The sequence below is a fragment of the Peromyscus californicus genome, unplaced genomic scaffold (assembly GCF_007827085.1).
Source record: "Peromyscus californicus insignis strain IS unplaced genomic scaffold, ASM782708v3 Scaffold_24__1_contigs__length_46423439, whole genome shotgun sequence".
Classification (NCBI taxonomy): domain Eukaryota; kingdom Metazoa; phylum Chordata; class Mammalia; order Rodentia; family Cricetidae; genus Peromyscus; species Peromyscus californicus.
This window is the reverse complement of record NW_026294535.1, coordinates 43256538-43277314: the sequence shown is the minus strand read 5'-3', so window position 1 is coordinate 43277314 and position 20777 is coordinate 43256538. Positions and strand designations below refer to the sequence as shown.

At 52.8% G+C, this 20777-nt stretch overlaps 2 protein-coding genes across 3 annotated transcripts in view; one reads left to right on the top strand and one right to left on the bottom strand.

Moving 5' to 3' along the window:
* The window catches only part of Tsfm (Ts translation elongation factor, mitochondrial), a 38784-nt gene that overhangs the window by 8055 nt on the left and 9952 nt on the right, over window positions 1–20777 (top strand). Inside the window, exon 6 of one of the 2 annotated variants that reach the window (XM_052753523.1) lies at window positions 13811–14135. The exons of the other annotated variant lie outside the window; for it this stretch is intronic. Coding sequence (XP_052609483.1) covers window positions 13811–13905 — 95 coding nt within the window. The 3' untranslated portion in view covers window positions 13906–14135. Of the gene's footprint in view, window positions 1–13810; window positions 14136–20777 lie in introns of those variants that run through there. 2 annotated transcript variants of the gene reach the window in all.
* Avil (advillin) lies at window positions 4–19125 on the bottom strand. Its single transcript, XM_052753529.1, has 19 exons — window positions 18828–19125; window positions 17380–17454; window positions 15704–15900; window positions 14684–14792; window positions 14481–14591; window positions 14045–14247; window positions 13536–13614; window positions 13315–13413; window positions 12170–12323; window positions 11972–12072; window positions 11373–11510; window positions 11130–11288; window positions 10246–10425; window positions 7461–7606; window positions 6654–6798; window positions 5384–5572; window positions 4811–4879; window positions 3289–3414; window positions 4–1474 (listed from the first exon to the last, which is right to left on the bottom strand). Exons 1-19 carry the CDS (start codon window positions 18891–18893, stop codon window positions 1361–1363), a joined length of 2460 nt encoding a protein of 819 aa, XP_052609489.1. The 5' UTR covers window positions 18894–19125; the 3' UTR covers window positions 4–1360.

The window sequence follows — 20777 nt, the reverse complement described above, 5'->3', positions numbered from 1 at the left end:
CCTGTTACGTGGTCCCTAAGTTTCTCACACGCTCTGTCTTGTTCCCGTGACTCTGCTTTCATGCTGTGATACCTTGGACATCTTCCTGGAACATGTCCTGCACTGTTACTCCTGAGATCAGGACTTCATACGTTGCTGTGCGCTGGAGTTGTCCGGAAGATGTGGGTTCACTGCCTGATGCCTACAGCAGGCCCTCTGAAGTGGTCCGTACACTAGCGTGTGCCCCTGAAATGGGTGTGGCTGCTGGGGCTGGGGGATTCCTGCGTAGCTGTGAGGCAGGTTTTGACATTCTTGTGTCAGGACAGGAACGACAGTGGTTCAGTTAACTACACGGCTCTCAACGTTGACGTTTATTGATTTGCTTTGGATGCTGGGAATTTTCTAGGACCTCAGGCGTGCTGCTGAGGTGAGCATTTTACTGCTGTGTACTTTTCGTTTTTTAAAGATCTATTTTTATTTTATGTGTATGAATGTTTTGCCTGCATGTATTCATATGTACCATGTACATGCCTGGTGCCTGCTTGAGGTCAGAAGAAGACACTGATTGGATCCCCTGGAACTGGAGTTATAGATGTTTATGAACCACCATGTGGGGGCTGGGAGCTGGACCTGGGTCCTCTGCAGGAGCAGTAAGTGCTCTCAACTCCTGAGCCATCTTTCCTGCCCTACACTGTGCACTTTAAAAAAATTCTGAGACCGAGTCTTTGTAAGTTGCTCAGCTTGGCCTGGAATTCACCCTGTAGCCCAGGCAGGCCATGACGTCACTATGTGCCTGTCCCGGCTGAGCTGGTAGCTGCGATTACAGGTTTGTGAACCAGGCCCAGCTTCAGCATTGCCTCTGCACTTTCTCAGCACTGAAATGCCATTCCCACAGTAACTGAAGTCACCATAAGAAGGAACCCAGAAGACTAGAAAGGACGCCGATGTGCTCACGTGGCCTCTTTATTTGAAAAGTTGAACATGCTCTGGCATGTGATAGACCTGGGTATTTGGAGTATGGCCTTTGAGTGAGTGTGCAAGTAATTCCAGTGATCTGAGGGTAACAGGGTGTAGTTTAAAAGCAAATGTGGGTCCTGACGCATTACACAGTTTAAGCTCAGCTTCTGGTTCTCTCTCTCAACTTGTCTATGTTCATGCTTTCTGGGCCACGAAAGCCGAAAAGTGAGTAGTCAACATTTTCGTGTAGAACGACCAAGGAATGAATGCAAGGCTGATGAGGAGGAAAAGGGCGTGCTGGGATTTCAGATGGGTGGTAGCTAAAGCTGCCGGATGTCAGGCTCAGTGGGTGTGTGACACCTCTGCTGATGTTGGCACCATGAGCTTGCTCTCTCCTGTGGTCGGACAACAGACATGCCTTGCTTTAGAAAAGCCCCCTTTCTTTCTTCAGCTGGAGCTGTTTCCAGCCAGGCAGAGCAGTAAACTGCCCTCTTGTGATGCCAAATACGGACACAAAGTCTTGTTCCGAGAGGTAATTCTAAGAGAAAACACAACTTTTAGTGAGAAGGCAGGCAGGGCATTTCATGAGTGCCAATAGGGGAAGCGAGTGGGCAGGAGTGAGCCCTGGGGCCGGTGGAGGAGCTGCCCTGGGGCCCGTGGAGGAGCTGCCCTGGGGCCAGTGGAGGACCTGCCCTGGGGCTGGTGGAGGACCTGCCCTGGGGCTGGTGGAGGAGCTACGTAGCTCTGGGCTTGCTTACACGTAAAGGGTCCTGCCTGGCTTTGAGCCCTAGAGCCACAAACAGTAAACACGTGGCTTAGGCAGGCCCTGGATGTTCAGGAAGACTGTAACAGACCTAAGTTGTTCATTGGCTATGGAGTCCCATCCGGGCCAGTGGGAGAAGCTGGCCGAGCTTACCACTCAGTCCTGGTTCCTTGCCCCATAGGCAGTGAATGGATTTTTATGTTATGGATGAATTATAAACATCTGATTTTGGAAGGATGGAGAATTGAATGGAGTGTTCTTTGCTTCATGCTCTTAACTACCATTCTTATTGAATACTTTTGGTGCGAGGGAGTGAACCCAGGGGAACTCTGGGGAATCTGGGAATGTGTTCCACCACTGCCCTGTATCCCTAAACCCCAAGAAGTCTTAAAGTGCAAGGTTGAATAGATCATCCCAGCTCGGCGATCATGTGGAGATTATTTTCTGAAACAACCTCTCACCATAGCCCAGGCTGTCCTAGAACTCACTATATAGGCCATGCTGACCTGGAACCTATGGTGACTCCCCAGCCTCAGGCCCCCTAGTGCTGGGATTACAGTCATGAGCCCCTAAGCCCAACTGACCTGTGGCCTCTGCTTCTAAGAACATTGGAGTCTAGATGCTGAAGACTTGATCTCAACATCTCAAGACGTTACAGAATACCCTGAGTCCTTTAACCAGCTCTTTCAAGGGGAAAACCCATTCATTCATCTGTCCATTCAATGTATTGCTTCATTTAACTAACACCTAAGACAGGACAGTGAGTCCAAGGGGAGTGTGTGCCACAGGGAGGGAGTGGTCAGGGGAAGGTCGTCAGGAAACTGGCCGTCAAGGAAGGCCAACCAGAGCTGAACCCTGAATGGCAAGGGGCCGGCTCTGAGGTGTTTTAGGAGCAGTGAACTCTCACAGGAACACCAGTAAGCATAAAGACCCCATGGCCGGGTGAGCATGTTCAAGGGTTAGAAAAGCAGGCACTGGCTGAAGGGTGGTGAGTAAAGAGGGTATGTGAGACCCCCCCCCCCAAGGGGCAGGGCCAGACCGTGGAGGCCTTTGGGGTCTTCTCTAAGTACAGTGGGAGGTGTTTGTTTTAAAGTTTTCTATTACATTTATTTATTTAGTGTGTGTATGTGAGGGGCATGCATTTAGAGATAGAGGACAACTTGTGGGACTCAGTTATCTCCTCGCACTGTGTGGGTCCTGGGTGCCGAGCCTGGGTCGTTAAGTTTGATGGCAAACGCCTTTACCCTCTGAGTGGTCTCGCCAGCCCATGAGGTGTCTTAAATAGAGCGGTATCGTCTGCTTTTGAGCGACCCCTGGCTGTTAATGAGGATTATGCTTTGGGGAATAGTGGGGAAACAGATTAGTTCACAGTAGTGCACGGTGGCTGGCCTGGACTAGCAGCAGAGAGGTGAAGGCCACAGAGAGGAAGACATTCACGGAGGAGGCTTCAGTTGACGCAGTAGCGAAGATGCCCCCAGAGTGCCTGCAGTGTGCCCAGACTGTCCTAAGCCCTTTCTTGAGCGTGGCGCTTTAATCTATGTGGACAGCCCCCCCCCCCCCCACACACACGCAGTTCCACAGTCGCGTACCTCCTTTTTGGCAGGGTTCACATCCTCAGGCAGCTCCTGGTTCTGACTTTTCAGTAGAACTTCTATAGGGTAATACTTTGGCCCACTTTCATTAGAGTTCAGGGAGAGGGTTGCATTCTTCATGTCCTAAGTAAGAAGAATGGGCAAAGATTGACGTCTTGCATATCAGTTCTCTGTGTGTATAAGGTTTACATTTTGGCTTACGCCGCTTCACCCTTTGTAAATCGTCTTTCAGACGGTGGTCCCCAAACCTGGATGCATGTCAGAACGGCCTCGGAAAGCTGATTCAGCAGGCCTCCTGTGAGTGTTTAGAGCCAGGTGGGCGTACACACTGCACTTAGGTCTTTATGTAGCGCTGGGATATGAACCCAGTCTCGTGTGTGCTTGGCAGGGGCTCTGCCACTGAGCTGTACCTCCAGCTGCAAGTCTTCTGAACATTCTGACTCCATCCCTTTTCTTGGCATTTTTATTTAGGTCCTATGTTTCCAGTTGCTAAACGCCTTGAGACTGAAGCCACACTTAAGTACGGTTTAAAGACACTCACTGCAGCCCGTTAGCTCTGGGATCTGACTTTGCAGAGCACAAAGGACAGCATGAAATGTCGGAACGCCCTGTGCCACGCATCCTGTGGCACACAGGACAGGCTGCTGGCTGCAAGGTCCACCTCTTTTAGCTGTTAAAATAGGGGTCAGTGGCCTGAGCTGCTGTGGACACATTGTTGGAAACTATTCAGATATCATTTGGATTAGAGGTTTGTCTCTGAGAAATACTGACAATAATCTTAATCTCTCCTGAGAGGCAGAAAAAGCTGAATAATAAAGTTAGATTTCTCTCTCTCTCTCTCTCTCTCTCTCTCTCTTTCGGTTTGGTTTATGAGGCAGAGTATTGTGTATCCTAGGTTGGCCCTCCACTCAGTATGTAGCCAAGGATGACCTTAAACTCTTTCATTTATTCTGTAGATTATGTATATGGGGGGTGGTGGTATGTGTTCACACGAGTTCAGATGCTCTTGGAGTCCAGAGGAATATGTACTTCTGGAGATGTAGCTACAATCTCTTGTGAGCCACCCAACACAGGTGCTGGGGATCTGGACGAGCAGCACGTGTTCTAACCGCTGAGCTGGGCTCTCCATGCCCTCTCCATATTCTGGAAGGCAGTAAATGAGCTTGGCTCCGAGACCTGCTTTTTCCTTCCCCCCTTCACTCCTCCCCACTTTTTTGAGATGGAGGTCTTGCCGTGTAGACTAGGTTGGCCTGGAACTCAGGATTCTCCCTCTCAAGTGCTTGAGCCCTGCTTTTCTAATGATTTAAAATACCTCCAAGGATGGGTGTGATTCAGCGGTAGAGCGCCTCATTAGCTTGCACTTCAAAGAAAACAAAACAACCCCTTTGCATCCAAGGAGACAGCTGTGGGGAGGGTGGGGTACTTAAAGACTTGGGAGGGTTTGCCCTGTGGCATCTGCAGCCCCTGCTGTCTCAGACAAGGTCCTGGGGAGCCTTGTCAAAGGGTCCACCCCACTCACGGCGGTGATTCGCACGATCGCAGCAGCGTCTCCCAGCTCCTCCTTTAGCTGCTCATATGATTTTCCTGCCTGTGAAGAGAGAAACAACAGGGTGAGGTATTCACCGGTAACAGGGGAGAGGCATCGCAGGCCTGGTGTATACTTTCAGGAAAAGCAAAACGTGGTAGAATCATAAAGCATTTCGGTGTACTCGAGGTCCACGTAGGGTCCAAAGGTCTTTTACACATGATCAACAATCTCTGGTGGCAAGAAGCAGCAGGCGTCTGTCTGTCTGTCTGTCAGGAGCCCAACTTCTTCCTGCGAGCCCACTGTGACTGCACTGGCCGTCGGGGATGTGAATACGGTGTAGACAGGTACTCTCACGGTTCCTCACGGCCTCCTGCCCACCAACTTGGAACTATCTGACTAGACTCCCTGCCGTGCGGGTGAAGCCGAAGAGGAGGACTCAAGGCAAGGGATTCAGTGGGAGGGAGAGTGAGGCCTGGTTTTACTTGGCTCTTGAGTCAGTACCCCACCTCCCCCATCTGGGTTCCGAGCCCCTTGGCAGTCAGAGCGGCATCCCCAATTTCTTACGCTCCAAATGTGAGGGTCCCATGCCAGGAACCAGCCTGTGAAGGTAGGAGGCTCAAATCCCTGCTTGATGATCAGGATCGGTGTGTCAGGGTCTCGACCACTGGGGTGAGTTACCAGGTACTCCTGGGCAGTTGAGAGGGCCCCCTCCTTCTCCGTGGCGTTGGCCTCGGCTCCGATCCACAGGAACACCTGGGGTGCCGGTTTTATATTGTCAGTGTGTTCACACCAAGGACTAAGGGCTGCTGTGCCCGCTGCTCATCCCCTCAGCCAGTGAGAGCCACAGAAAATGCTCTCAGCCTCATTTGTGCTCCGAAGAGGAAGGTTCTAGAAGCAGCTTGACTTTGTGATTTTAATTGCTGTGTGTATCTTCTAAGTCTTCGCCCCCTGACCTACGCTTCCTGAGTTAACCGCCTACAAAACACTCCTGCTGTCTCCGTGTACCTCAAACCTCAGCATGGCCAAACGTAGCCCTTCTTATTTAAGGGCCTGTCGGGATGTCCATTCTTGGTACACCTGAGCCTTCCAGACAGTCACCTAGGCCAGAGCGTCGTGACAGTCAGGTCTATAGTCCATCTGCAGCGAGTCAGCGGACTCGCCAGCTTGACCAGAGCAGCCGTCCTGCCTGTCACAACCCCTCTCTTCCTATTCACTGTCTTCACGCAGCCAACAGCAGCTCCTTCTTGGCCCCCATCCTGCTCTCCAATGTGACAGGTCAGGTCCATAGTCCACAGCTGCTTCTCAGCTGTCATCCCTAGGCTGTATCTTAGCTCTGTCTTAACACGTCCGCCTGCATGCTGTCTTGCTTCTTGCCATGATGATAATAAGCTAAACCTCTGAACTGTAAGCCACCCCAGTTAAATGTTTTCTTTTGTAAGAGTTGCCGTGGTCATGGTGTCTCTTCACAGCAATAGAAATCCTAACTAATACAGCTGGTGAGTTTTGTTGTTTTGAGGCAGGGTTTCTCTGTGTAGCCCTGGCTATCCTGGAACTCACTCTGTAGACCAGGCTGGCCTCAATCTCAGAGATCAGGCTGCCCCTGCCTCCTGAGTGCTGGGATTAAAGGCATGTTCCACCACGCCTGGCCTTACCTGGTGAGTTTTAAACATCATTCTATTCTGTGGCATACAGCAGTCTCTCTGGTAACTACTGAAGATGTTTCACTTAGAGAGTTGGTCCAGCACCAGCTCTCACCCTGGGTGGGGATGCCACATGGAAACCAGGCCAAACGGTGACCTTTGCAGCCGTCCTGAACTTTGCAGCTGTGTCTTACCTGGTCCCAGGTGTCCAGGAGCATCACGTCACCTGGGTTCAGGTCATCCTGGGTGAAGTCTGTGACCTCAGTAACAAGGAACCGGCCAGTCTTATTGGAACATTCAAAGAGCCGGACCTGGACGTCCAGAATTTCTTGCTGCAGCCTGCAGTAGTCATACGAAAGGACAGAGGGCGTAGGAATCACGTTGTGAGGGTGCCCGTGTGTGCGTGCGTGTGTATGCACATATGAGCACAGAGGGCGTGGGAATCACGTGAGGGTGCCCGTGTGTGTGCGCGTGTATGTACATATGAGCACAGAGGGCGTAGGAATCACGTTGTGAGGGTGCCCATGTGCGTGTGTGTATATGGACATATGAGCACAGAGGGCACAGGAATCATGATGTGTGGGTGCCCGTGTGCATGCGCGTGTATGCACATATGAGGACAGAGGGCATGGGAATCACGTTGTGTGGGTGCCCATGTACGTGTGTGCATATGTACATATGAGCACAGAGGACTTTGGGTGTTTTCCTCCATAGCTTCCACAGAGCCTGGAGTGTGTCAATTCGGCTAGACTAGCTGGCCATCAAGTCTGAGGGGTTCTCTTGTCTCCGCCTTCCCAGCAGCAGGTCGCAGGCCTGTGTTGCCGGTCTGTTTTGTACATTCCGAGGGATGGAGCTCAGGTCCGCATGCTGCACCCCAAGGACTTTGCTGTGTCCCCAGCCCAGAAGCCATGTTTAAAACTGTGAAGGATCTTAGGATTTGTACAGGCCATGAGCCTAGAGGCTAGAGGAGCCCCGGATACAGGGCTGATGTGTTCACGTACCTCTTGTCATTAGCATAGGGTGTTTTTCCTCCCAGAAGGTCCCAGAACTCGGGTGGCTCCTGGCCCTCAGCCACAGCGTCTGCGTTGCCGTCGCAGAGAAGCTCGACTAGCTCCTTAGCCATTGCCCGCTCGTCCCCACTAGACCCCTGAGTGGGTGAGGAGAGCATGGGTGTCAGAAACCCGGGGCGCTTTGAGAGGGGGCACCAGGCTTCTGAAACTGAACGGGGTCAGCCCTGAGCTGCAGCGCCCCAGGACGGGGGAGAGGGAGGAAACAGGACTTGCAGGCAAAGGGTAGGCCTGCTCTGAAACCCACAGTGGTCCCAGACAGAAGTCACCTCTGTTCCCCTTCACCTGGAATTTCAGCACACGAGTTCTCCCTCGTAAATACTGGGGTCTTGCACATGTGTCGTAGCAAACGCTCTGCCTCTAGAGCAAACACTATGTCCCCCAGGCCAAGCATGTAATTTTCATTCTTCTTTTCCGGGGGAGGGGAGGATTTTCAAGATAGGGTTTCTCTGTGTAGCCCTGGCCGTCCTAGAACTCACTCTGTAGACCAGGCTGGCCTCAAACTCAAAGAGATCCACTTGCCTCTGCCTCCCAAGTACTGGAATTAAAGGCGTGCGCCGCCGCCGCCGCCACCACCACCACCTGGCCTCATACCTTTTAAAATTACAGTAAAATTGACTGTGTTGGGCTCCACAAGGCTTAAAAACAGAACCTTGTTGCCACAGTGCAGTTACAGTGACATCTCCTTAGTCTCCCATTTCCTGCCCCTCTGGAGTGAGTCCTGTGCTCCTGACTACTGCTACATCAAGCTGTTCTCCATTGGAATACTCTGCCGTCTCTGGGCTGTCTCAAGTGGAAGCAGGCAACATTCAACCTCAGCGTTTGCACACTTTCCCTTAGCATGAATTGGAGACTCTTCCACGCTGAGTGCATGAGTGGTTCTTCGTTTTTACCGCTGAGTAATATTCCATTGTATGAACATACCTATGTTTACCCATTTTCCAGATTACTTCTAATTTGAGAGGACTGCGAATAAATGTGCTGTACACATGTGTGTACAACTCTTTGTGTACAGAGGTTTTTATTTTAAGATTTACTTTATGTGTATGAGTGTTTTGTCTGTGTGTGTGTATGTGTGTGTGTGTGTGTGCGTGCGCGCGCGCGCGCGCGCGTGTGCGCACCAAATGTGCGCAGTGCCTGTGGAGGTCAGAGAGGGCATTAGATCCCCAGGAACAAGGGTTACAGGTGGTTGTGAGCCACATGTGGGAACTAAACCCAGGTCCTGTGCAAGAGGCATCTCTGCTGAGCCATCTCTCCAGCCCCTAAAGAGGTGGAATCTTTTGTTTGCGTGTGTGTGTGTGTGTGTGTGTGTGTGTGTGTATGTGTTTATGCGTGTATATGTTTGTGTTAGTATGTGCGTGTGCGTGTATGTGTGTGCATGCCTGTGTGTGTGTGTACACGTGTTTTCACACTCGTACCAGTGCCAGGTTATGGATAAGTACTCCCGCTCTCAGCCTTTCACGGTGCTGGGGTGTGTGTATGTATGTGTGTGCATGCCTCTTTGTGTGTGTGTGTGTACACATGTGTTTTCACACTCACACCAGTGCCGGGTTGTGGATAAGATCTCAGCCTTTCACGGTGCTGGGGCCGGGACCTGGATGCTTGTGCTGGTAGAGCGAAGCCCTTTACTGAGGGCGCCATCTCCCCGGCCGCTAAAGATGGCGTTTATCCTACTATAAATAAATACGCAGGAGGAGCGTTGCTGGGTCGTGTGGTAAAGGTGGGTGTCATTTTATGGAGACTGTCAAACTGCTTTCTAAAATGCGTCCCATTTTGCAGCCCTCCAAACGGTGGAGGAAGTTCCTGCGTCTCATTTTTATATGGTGCGTGTGCGTGTGTGTGTGTGTGTGTGTGTGGTCAGCCAGTGCACGCGTGTACGCCTCACTGTGGCGTCCGCTGATGATGTCCTAATAATGATAGCAGGCGCTTTTCTTAGTCACCTCCCCCACCCATTGGTTTTGTTTTTGGTTTGTTTTGTTTTTTGGTGACGTAGGTCTTACTGTGCCAGGCTGTCCTTGAACTTGAGATGTTCCCACATCACCCTCCCAAGTAGCTGGAATTGCAGGTTTGTGTCACCACAGTCATTCCCTCCGATTTTAAAATTTAACTAATTGACTAATTCCTTGTGGGATGTGTTGTTAGGATGGAGGCATCGGAGAGGCTCTCTTGGGAGTTAGATCCCTCCTCCCACCGTGGGACGCAGGGATCAAACTCACGTTGTTGACAAGTGTCTCTACCCCTGGAGCCACCTCGCTGGTACTTCCCTCACCCCGCCTTTTGGTGTTTTGAGATAGGGTCTGACTAGGCCCAGGCAGTCTGGCTTCAGACTCATGATCCTCCTGCCTCAGCCTCCCAAGGGCTGGGATCACAGCCACACGTCACCACACTTGACCTTGAATTCTCTTTTAAAGCACTTGGAGCGATGACATCCCATGTGCTTTGTCCTTGTCGGCACCTGACCTACCACAGGGGACACTGACCCAGCGTCTGTGCACGTGAGTGCGTGCCATGTCTCGGGGGGCTGGTGGCACCGAGTTCTAATGGAGGTCTGACTAATGGGGAACGTAGATGCTTCCTCTGAAGACCCGGGACAGGGTCCACCGCTTGAGGACCGCACCAGCCCACTCTTTAGTACCTTTCACCTCGCTGACAGGCCCAGGGTGGAGCCAGGGCAAGCACGAGCAAGCTCCAGGGGGCCAGGACCCACCAGCCATGTTACCTTGCCATACCACAGGTAGTGTTCTGTCTGAGTTCGCAGCAGAAAGACGTCGTTGGAGTTGAGCGAGGAGGTGAAGGCCGAGACTTCCACTGCTTTGGTATTGGATTTGTCGTTTCCTTGGATCTGGAAGAGTCTTACTGGAGGGTCAGGCTCTGCATTTCCCTTCCTGGAAGTCCCGCCCTAGGGAGAGAAAAGTGGAGGCCAGATCTGCAGAGCACCACATGAACTGGCTGTTGTGGACGGAGACGTTCTGGATACCATCTTTACCCCTCAGGGTCTCCTGGGCTGACAGGAAAGGATCTAAGTGAGAATGTCACCCTACGCCACTCGCTGATCTCAGAATAACTCTGTGAAGCAGATGCTTCTCCATCGTGTTCGCTGAGATTGGGGAAACTTGACTTATCCATGGCAAGGGAAGGACCCGATGCCAGGCTCGTGTGGAACCCAACAGGTGACTGCGTTGCCGGCCCATGCTTCCGCCCGGGCTCCACGGAAAAAGTGGGCCTTGGACTTGAAGAGGGGCACGTCCGGGGGTAAGGAGGGGCAGCGTGGTGTTGGGAGGGTGCAGGGTGGGTAACTGAGGCTAGGACACCTGTACAGGCGGCGTGGCTCGGACTGTGAAAGACGGGAGCACCGGCTAGACGGGCCGGGGCTCAGAACCGTAGGCATTTGAGAGTCCCCTGGATGTCTCGTGCTAAACTCCTCTTTTGTCCTAATGCCTAAGCTAAGCCTGTGTTGTCCCCTGCCCCCATCTCATCCCCGCCCGCCACACACACACACACACACACACACACACACCAGCCCTGGCCTGTCGGGTAGCTCTTCACTGGCCCATCAGCCCTGAGCATCCCTGAACAGGCATGGTTTTGTCCATAGGCCCTCACCTCATAGATAACCAGCTTTCCTCTGAAGATGGCCATGAAGTGGCGTGGCTCCTTCCCCATGCTCACCCGAACCTGCACTGGGGCCCCGTCAAACTGCCGGTCCACCTCCACCGCCTGGTAAGCCGAGGCTGCCAGCTCATCCTGGGAGGCATGGCGGCCCTGCAGTGGTGAGAGGGGAGTGGTGGACCTGGGCCCAGTGCCCAGGGGGCATCTGGATCCAACACCGAGAGCTGCCCGGCCTACCTGCCAGATGTACAGGATGTAATGGGGCTTCCCGTTCACCTCATACGTGTAGAAAACCAGATAGCAGTCTCCCCCGTAGAAGAAGCCATACCACTCCTGTTCCACGGGAACCAGCTCCAGGTTCTCAATTCTCCAGACCTGGGCACAAGAGGAGACAAGTCACCCAGAGAGGGGGCATCCTGTTCAGAGAATTCCACCTCAACGCAACTGGGCAGTGTTTGACAGAACCCAAGTTGGGATGAAGTGCTAACAGCCATCCCAAATACCCCCTCCCTCTCTGGGTCCTCTCTGCCTTGAAGGCTCATCGTATCACATGATTTGAATCCTAGAATGGGGTCACAGGTCACACTGATTCAGTACCTCCCTTCATACAACCTAGGTCTTTGTAGACTTAAGTGATGGCTTAAATATATCTTCCAGGTGATAGCCCATTGGGGGAATGTGTCTCTCACTTTCCTGAAGCGTTATGGGGAAACAGCCACCTCCACGCCTCTTAGAGAACACGGAAATGTGGAGTGGGGAGAGAGAAGCACGCAGAACAGGCTGCCCTCCTGCAGCAGGAACACCCCAGGGGCTGGTGCTGCCCTCACCAGACTCACCTCCACTTTCCCACTGCCATCATCCACCATCCTCTCCTGGGCAGCCACTTCGGGCTTGGTGTGTAGGAGAGTCACATCAAACTTGTCCTGGAAAACTTTAGCTGCAGAGAAAGGAGTGGGAAAAGCCGAGTGAGCACGACACACGCGTGCCTCGGTCTAGGGTCCCGGGTGGAAGAACACACACGAGGGAGATCTCACCAATTTTACCAATGTTGAATATTTTCCCCAGGCCTGTGGTCTGGTCCTTCACTGACCATTTCTGGAACAGCTGTTTGAACATGGCTGACTCGGCACCATCGTTGACGGTCTCCACGTTGGTGCTGCTGGGGTAACCCTTCATCTTGATGAAGTCCTATGACCCCACCCCCAGATAAAAGACCGTCAGCCAGGGCATATACTGGGTGTTTTGCTCATCTCGTAATTCCTTCCTCCCTGCCCCTGGGAATCATAGCCAGTGTCTACCTCACTTCTGTCTAAGGTTCCGAGTAACCTGCCGCCAAAAGCTGGGAACACGTCGGTGTCTCTTCTTTAGACTACCACGATTCTGAGCATTATGGATTGACTTTGCAGACCTACCATGTAAGTCTCCTGATTTTTTTTTTTTTTTTTTTTTGGTTTTTCAAGACAGGGTTTCTCTGTGTAGCTTTGCGCCTTTCCTGGAACTCACTTGGTAGCCCAGGCTGGCCTCGAACTCACAGAGATCCGCCTGGCTCTGCCTCCCGAGTGCTGGGATTAAAGGCGTGCGCCACCACCGCCCGGCAAGTCTCCTGATTTTGTATCATAGTTATTGGTTCATTTATTGCACCTGGGTCATGTGGTACGTCTGCAGAATTTAGTAAATGCCCCTTGAAGACTGGTCCCCTAATCTGAACATGTGACATCCCTTTCAATGAGAACAGCACCTTCCAAAAGTAGATTCTGTGTTCCAAGTAAGGTTCTGAGTAATTTACAATTTTTTATTTTGTTTTGTTTTTCGAGACAGGGTTTCTCTGTGTAGTTTTGGTGCCTGTCCTGGAACTCACTCTGTAGACCAGGCTGGCCTCGAACTCACAGAGATCCACCTGCCTCTGCCTCTGCTGGGATTAAAGGCATGTGCCACCACTGCCTGGCACGAATGGGTTTTATCTTCCAGTGGTTCTGGGAGACAGGGATTACCCCTTTAGATATGGGGAACTGAAGCCCAGAACACTCGACTGGAAAAGGTAAATCCTGCATTTGTACCCCAGTTGGTCTGTGTACTTGGAAGTTCGTATGTGTCCCTGCTCTGTGCACATGTCCATGGTGCATGTCCATGGTGACACCGGCAGAATACTTGGATGGTATCGCACGTTGACAGATCCTACCAGGGCTTTGGACATGGCTGCCTGTTTCTCCACCTTTGTGGCTCCTTTGCCTTTCCACACGTAGATCTTGGCTCCACTTTGGTCCAGGATGTAGCAGTCCTGAATCAGCCGGGGAAAAGCATGGTTACTGATCCGAGAGGCAGAGGGAGGGCTTTGCCCAGGGTCTGCCTTTGAGGTTACTTCTGGCTTCCTCAAGCAAAGCCCCCTCCAGTTCTACTTACGTCATGGCTCAGTAGGTCCTGGACCAGGGGCCTTGTGGCCACCTCTGTGATCGCCAGCTGCCCAGCTGCATCCGAGACCCTGGTGAAGAAGGAGGTTAGCCTGTGCCTTCCCTCTGTAGAGCATCCTACAGCTAAGGTAATGCCGTAGTCGGCATTTCTGCACAGAGTCTGACTCTTTGAGGCAGACACAGCTTGAATACAGAGAGGAAGACATACTTTGTTCTCTGGAGGTGATTGTGAGTCTCTCCCAAACTCTCTCCCATCCACATCCCTAGAGATGGATGCACTACAATACAGGAAGTCTCACCCAGAGGTCAGGAGGCTAACAAGAACTGAGGACAGCGGCCTCCTCGAGAGGGGCCGTTTCTGAGCTGCTTGTAGGAGACGCACTTCAGAAGGATGGCCCAAGAGCAAAGGTAGACGCCTCCACCCAAGCTGAGAGCCTGCCTCTTCCAGGGGATGTCTCCCCACCCGCAGCCTCCAGCCCACAGCCAGGTTTGAGTACTCACTGATACAACATGATATTTGATTTCTGCTGCTGATCCATGATCTCATCAGGAACTGCAGGCTTGATGGTGGAGCGTCGGCCAAGGGCGTCCTGAAGGACTGTCATCAGCTCTGGGCTGGCTGCCTCCTTGTCTCCCTCAATCACTCCGATCTCAGCGCGGCCTCCCCGCTCCCTGTCCCGAATGTCCTTTGCCAGAAGCATAGCCTGCCAAAGAAGCCCAAGGAAGCGCTCAGCTCACCGGGTACCCTTTCCTTCCAGATGGCTTCCTTCCGTGGGAGCCACCAGGATGGCAGACAAGCCACCCCGCTGCTGAGGAGCCCCAGGGTGAGGCACGCCCTTGGCCTGTCTGCAAGACAGGGTCTGCCACTCGGAGGCAGAGGGCGAAGGCGCCCAAAGAGCCCCGCTCAAGGCCCGGAGCCGGTGAGAGAGAGCGAGACCTTGAGTCGCTCTCCGCTGTTGCTCTCCGGGCCGTTCCACTGGATGATGACCAGCCCCAGGTCCAGCAGGAAGACGTCGCCTCGGTTAAAACTGTCCCAGCTCATTTCCACCTGTACGGGAGAGGTCAGCGCCGTTTAGAGGGGTGGTCTTAGGCGCCGGGGCAGGGGCACCGGACCCGAGACAGTCACTGGGTGGGACTCACCTCAGTGGCCCTGATGTTTCTTTTCCCCTTTACGTGTAGCAGCCGCTTCACGTCATAGGCGTTGGTCTCCACATGCTTCATCCCAGAGGCCACTCCCCCCTTTTTATAACTGAGGGAATATTAACCCGGTTACTTGTTGGGGAGACTATTGTGAATTAAATAGAGTGATAACATGCAGATGTCAGTCTCTACGCACGTGGGTTATGATAACATGTTCAAAGTCAATGCAGCTATGCCCCTGCTGCCGCAGGGGTCTGTCTTTTCTGAAGGGACATTTGCGCTGAGATATTAATAACGAGGAGTCCCAGGAACCGCAAGAGCAGTGCTACGGGCCAGGAACCCTCACAAGTTTGGGTTACAGACGTGTGCCACGCCCCTCATGTTAAGTCTGTGCACGCCCACACCCACGTGCAAACCTCCTGGACCTCTCCCTGCCGCGACTCCTGCTCTGGCAGTTTAATGTCTCTTCTTCATTCTAGTAAAACGTGTCCCGCTGCCTGTGTGCGCGATTTTTACAAAGAAAAAGTTGGTATTCTGTGGTCCATCTCAGCCTGTGTCTTTGTTCGTGCGTGCTCAGTGCGTACTCAATCTGCACCGAATGTGCATACACATTCTCTCCCCGTGGTGGACGCCTGCACTGACCACAGCCTACACACACACACACACACACACACACACACACACACACACACACACACACACACACACACACTAACACACTGTCAGGAACACTCTGGATCATGGGCCCTCTCGGGGCCCTGGGTGTGTGAGGGATTTAGAGCTCTGAGAAACGGGGAGTTCATTTCAACAGCCCAGGTTACGCTCCTGAACGCTGCCATGCGGTTCCTCACTCCCTGCAGCAGGTGTGAGGTCCACGCAGCACTCGGCCCCACCCGACTCTGCTGGGCACACGTGACTGCTTTGCATCTCTCGGGTTACTTCTTCAAAGGCCCCCCTGACCCTTGAGCTTCCTCCCTCGGAAACAGCCGTGCCGGGCTCCGCCCATGCGCGGCCACTCACATGATGCCCTGCTTGAAGTAGCCGCGGAAGGTGTCGGACTCGTGGTACTGGACCTCTCGGTGCTGCACGGGGCCGCCTCCCAGGTAGTCATCCAGCTGCGTGGTGTAGATGGCTGCACAGCTCTGCTCGTCCTGGGAGGAGTCCTTCCCGATCCAAAAGTGAATGTCCTGGGAGAGGAGGCTGCCCACCTTCCGGGTCTAAGGAGGTAGCCAGGGAGGTGAGGGAGGCCCACGATCACCTGTTTCCCGGTGTGGGAAGACCCCAGCACGCCTGCCTTCACACAAGCAGCCCTTCTCGATCTGTAAGCGGGTGCTAGAACCAGCCCCACCCATTTACAGGCCTGCTCGCCCACATTTGGGGACGTCGACAGCCTGTTCCTAAAGTGGGGACTCTTTTCCGTTGTCTATAGGTCCCCTGCACCCAAACTACAGCTGCCCACACTGTCCATGTGTGGTAGTATTTCCTCCACTAGAATGAGCACTTTTTAAAAAGATTTTAAAAAACAAAACAAAACAGGTTATCGTGTAGCCCAAGCTAGCCCAAACTTTCCAAGGCTGGCCCTAAACTCACAATCTTCTGGTTTCACCCCCCAGGTGTTAGGATTATAGGACTGGGCCATCATGCTCCACTGTTTTGGTTTTTGGAGACAGATGTTTGCACATAGCCCAGACTAGTCAAGAGCTCACTCTGTAGCCCAGGCTGACCTTGCAATTGTGGTCCTCTTGCCTTAGCTTCCCAAGTGCTATGATTATAGGCACATACCATCTATCCTGTCTAATTCTTTGACAACTTGGCACAAGCTGGAGTTATCTGGGAAGAACATTGATTGAGAAAAAGCCTCCATCAGACTGCCTGTAGGCCAGTCTGTAGGGCATTTTCTTGATTGATGATTGATGGGGGAGGGCCCAACCCATTGTGGGTGGTGCCAACCCTGGGCAGGTGGTCCTGGGATATGTAAAAGTTAAAGGCACAAGAAAGCAAGCCAGTAAGTTGCATTCCTCTGTGTCTCTGCTTCAGTTCCTGCCTCTAGGTTCCTGCCATGAGCTCCTGCCTTGGCTCCCCTCAGTGGTGGACTACAAGCTGTATGATAAAATAAAACTCTTCCCTTCCCAAGCTGTTTTTGGTCAGGGTATTTATCACAGCAATAAACACTATCTCCCCCCCCCCCCCCCCCCCCCCCCCCCCCCCCCGCCAGACAGGGTTTCTCTGTGTAGCCCTGGCTGTCCTGGGACTCACTCTGTAGACCAGGCTGGCCTCAAACTCACAGAGATCTGCCTGGCTCTGCCTCCCGAGTGCTGGGATTAAAGACGTGCCCCACCACCGCCCGGCAATAGACACTATCTTACCTAGTTTACAGTGAGTACTTTGTGGCCAAAGGCAGACTGCGTATTTATCTAGCCTTCCTCAGAACACTGTAGTGTGCTGCTTGGACCCCGGAAGGGGAGTCGCTGTGTGTGTGTGTGTGTGCGTGTGCGCGCGCTTATGCCTACCCTCTGATGCACAATCACAACCCCATGCCTGGTGGTGGCCATTCTCAGTCAGCTTGAGGCTTTGCATGGCAGGAGGAAGAATCTAGACAGATACCGGGAACCCCACTTCTCTCATGGTCAGAGCCTCCAACAGCCTGGGCACTGCCTGCTGAGGAAGGAGTGGTGGACGAGGAAGACATTGCTCACCGAGAGGATGATGTAGCAGTCCCCCTCATAGAAGTTGCCGTGAGCACTCAGAGGCACCAGCACCAGCTCCATTTTCTAGAAGGATTAGAAGAGTATGCGGCTGTACTGCCTCCTGCCTTCCCCACAGCCTCCCTCTCCTGACACTGGGCAGGGCCCAGGTGGAGGAGGAGCCATCTCTGTAGGTCGCCAGCACAGCACAGGTCCGCTGCTCTGCCTCTGGGAGCTCTCCCCTAATCTGGGTCTGGATCTGTTGTGGTGACATCCTGTGTCCTCCCACATCCCTCTTGGTCTTGTCCCCAGTTCCTCCGGAAAGGACCCGTGAGCCCCCAGGAGCCGATGGAAGGGGAAAGAGTTGGGGGCAACTGTCCAGGAAGAGTCCTCCTCTGGGCAGTCCTGACAGGGGCGTCCAGCCCTCTGCTCCTGACTGACCGCTTAGAGCCACCAGGGGAGTCTGGGGAGCTGGGCAGGAGGGAGGCTGACAGCTCAGAGTGCTGGGGCATGCATGGGCCACTGAGGCTGTGTGTTGGGGTCCTGATTTGCTCATCCTCGAGGGCCACTTGCACAGCCTCACACGAAAATGGCACTGTCTCTTCCCAAGGAAGGCAAGCCATACTTGTGTATGCTTCATATAAAATCTGGACGTTAAGTATGAAAAAGATTAGATATATAACTTTTTATGAGTCCAGTTTAGTGCCTCTCTCTCTCTCTCTCTCTCTCTCTCTCTCTCTCTCTCTCTCTCTCTCTCTCTCTCCTCACATTTATTTATCGGGTGTTCCAAGAGCCACACGTACATGTGAGGGTCAGAGAAACCTGAGGGAGTCGGTTCTCTTTCTCCATGTGGGTCCCAGGGCTTATACTCAGGTCCAGGCTTGGCTGCACATACCTATGTCCACTGAGCCACCTGGCCAGCCCTTATTCATTTTAAGTAAATAGGGAGCCTGAAACACTGGAGGTAGGCAGGGCTTCCCACAAGCCTCTAGAGGCTTGCCAGAAAGCGGTGACTCACACTCTGGAGTTGAGCAGAGCGAAGGGAAGTGTTACTTGTGGTGGTCAAGCTGCTGCCACTGACTGGGTAGAGGTGGGTGTGTCCTGATATCTGGTAGGTGCACCCAGACCAGAGCTCAGAGCCACCCAGAGGAGACCAAGCCCACGGGGTAAAGGGATGGGCAATGGCCATTTGTGCAGCATGCCCCCACCCCAGGAGCTGGGAGGGAGGGACCAGTGTTCTGACGATGATTATGTGATGATTATGTTCCGTTTCTCGGACCCGTCTTTCCGAGATGTTTACTGGAAGTGTAGACTCACCAAGCAGATGGGCTGGATGAAGGGCAAGCTTGGTTTCTGTGTGGGGACCTGCACTGAGCACAAGACTGGGAAAACCAGCCCTTGCTGCTGACCCTCAGTGGCCACAGGCTCAGATCCCAGCAGTCAGGGTGGGAGGGACTCACCTCAATTCTCCAGGTGATGATCCCAGGGTCATTGCCCACAGCCCTGAAGGCACCGCTCAGAGACATAGTTTGTCCTCCTGGAACTGAAATATCACAGAGTGGGAGGTGGACGCCCCTCACAGCGGACAGGGACCCACCGCTTCTCCTAAGACTCTTCCTGTTTCATCAGCCATTGCACGGTGTGCCCTTTTGGTCTATCCCCCCACCACCACACCATCTCACCAGCAGTTCAAGGTCCACACAGTGACCTGGCTGGGCCATCCCTACCCCAAAGGTTTGTTTCCACTAGTTGAGAGCTCTGGCCGGTATGTTCCTTTTTTTTTTTTTTTTTAAATTATGTGTTTTGGTGGGTATGTGTGTAGGACTGTGGGTGCCCCTTGGAGGGCGGAGGGTGTCAGATTCCTCGAAGCTGGAGGGACAGGGGATTGTGAGCCACCTGAAGCAGGTGCTGGGAATCAGAGCCAGGTTCTCGGGAAGGGCAGTGTGCCATCTCTCTGCTGGAAGCAGGGCAACACAGATTCCTGAAGGCGATGTCAGCCTGTGTTGATTCACTTTGCACACACTGTCTCATTCCCAGGCGGGGGGGGCCCTGTCGCCTTGGAGGACAATGAGGTTTGAGGAGGTATGAAATACTTTGTCTATGGGCACACACTAGAATGAGAATCGTTTCTGAGCTTTTTTGTTGTTTTATTTTATTAAAATAGGGTCTATCTACATAGCCCAGGCTGGTCACAGGCTCCTTCAGCTTCACCCCCCTGACTGCTGGGATTATGCGCTTCTACCACTAGACCAGCTCCATACCTTTTATTTTCCTATCTGACCTTAAAAGCCTGTGTCTTAGCCACCTTTTCATGCCTGCTACCCTCCCCCCAAACTAAGCTCAGTGGCTCCGAGAGAGGAAATCCAGTGAGAAAAAGTATTTCCAAATGAAGCCATGCCCTTCTAATCTCTGAACTCCTCTTCCCAGGTTTCCTGGCAAGATCTTGTCACCCCGGACCTGCTCTCAGCTTTTATTTTTAATTTTGTAAACTGTCCTAGAACAGTTAACATCCCTTTATCGTGACAAAAACATTAGCTGCTCTTGCAGAGGACAAGGGAAGGTAGACCGGGCAGAGCCTGGGACAAAGAAAGGGCTCAGGGTGCCAACGGGAGGTGGGTGTGGCCTCCTTCGCCCGTACCACACAGGGCCCAGCTTCTCCAGAACTGTGCTCAGCACCCACAGGGCTGAATAAGGCTGGGCGGGGAACAAGTGGTATGAAGACCACGGGAACCGTTTCCACAGTCAGAACGTGGCTTGGTTACTAACACACAGGGTTGCCCTACGGTAGGTAGTGTGTATGTGCCTCCTCTCCAGTCCCACTCTCGGGGAGACTGTGCTCTGATAGCATGCCAAAGGACTGCGAGGCTGCTTTCCTCCTAAAACTCAAAGTAGAGATGGGATGGATGGGTTTATGAAAGATGAAAAAGAAAAATCGCCTGGGGGATTGTGTGGATGTTTGCTGTTTGGTGATCGACTGGGCTGGTTAAGTCGAGCATGTCTGGGGGCGGGGTGTGGTTCAAATGGTAGACCATTTGTTATCCCTAGTACAGCCCCAAACCTTAAAAAAAGAAAAAAAGTCTCGACCATTCTTTTCTTGAGCCTTGATGGGTAAAAACCAGGTTTGGAGAGGATGTGCGATTACCACCAAAGACCAGGTCCCTTTGTGTGCAGCTGGCAGTAGACCCAAGCACAGCCATGATGCGGAACTGACCAGTGGTTGGAGGATTTAATTTGATAAGTTGCGCTGCCCCACCCTGTGCTGCTCAGAGTCATCAGGAAATACTCGGGTTTTCTTCAGACCCTAGGTTTTGACTTTTAAAGTCTAATGCAGGACCCACTCAGGAAAAAGAACCAGAGCCAACCTACTCCCGGTTAACCTGGTAACACCTAACCAACTGGCATTAACATGG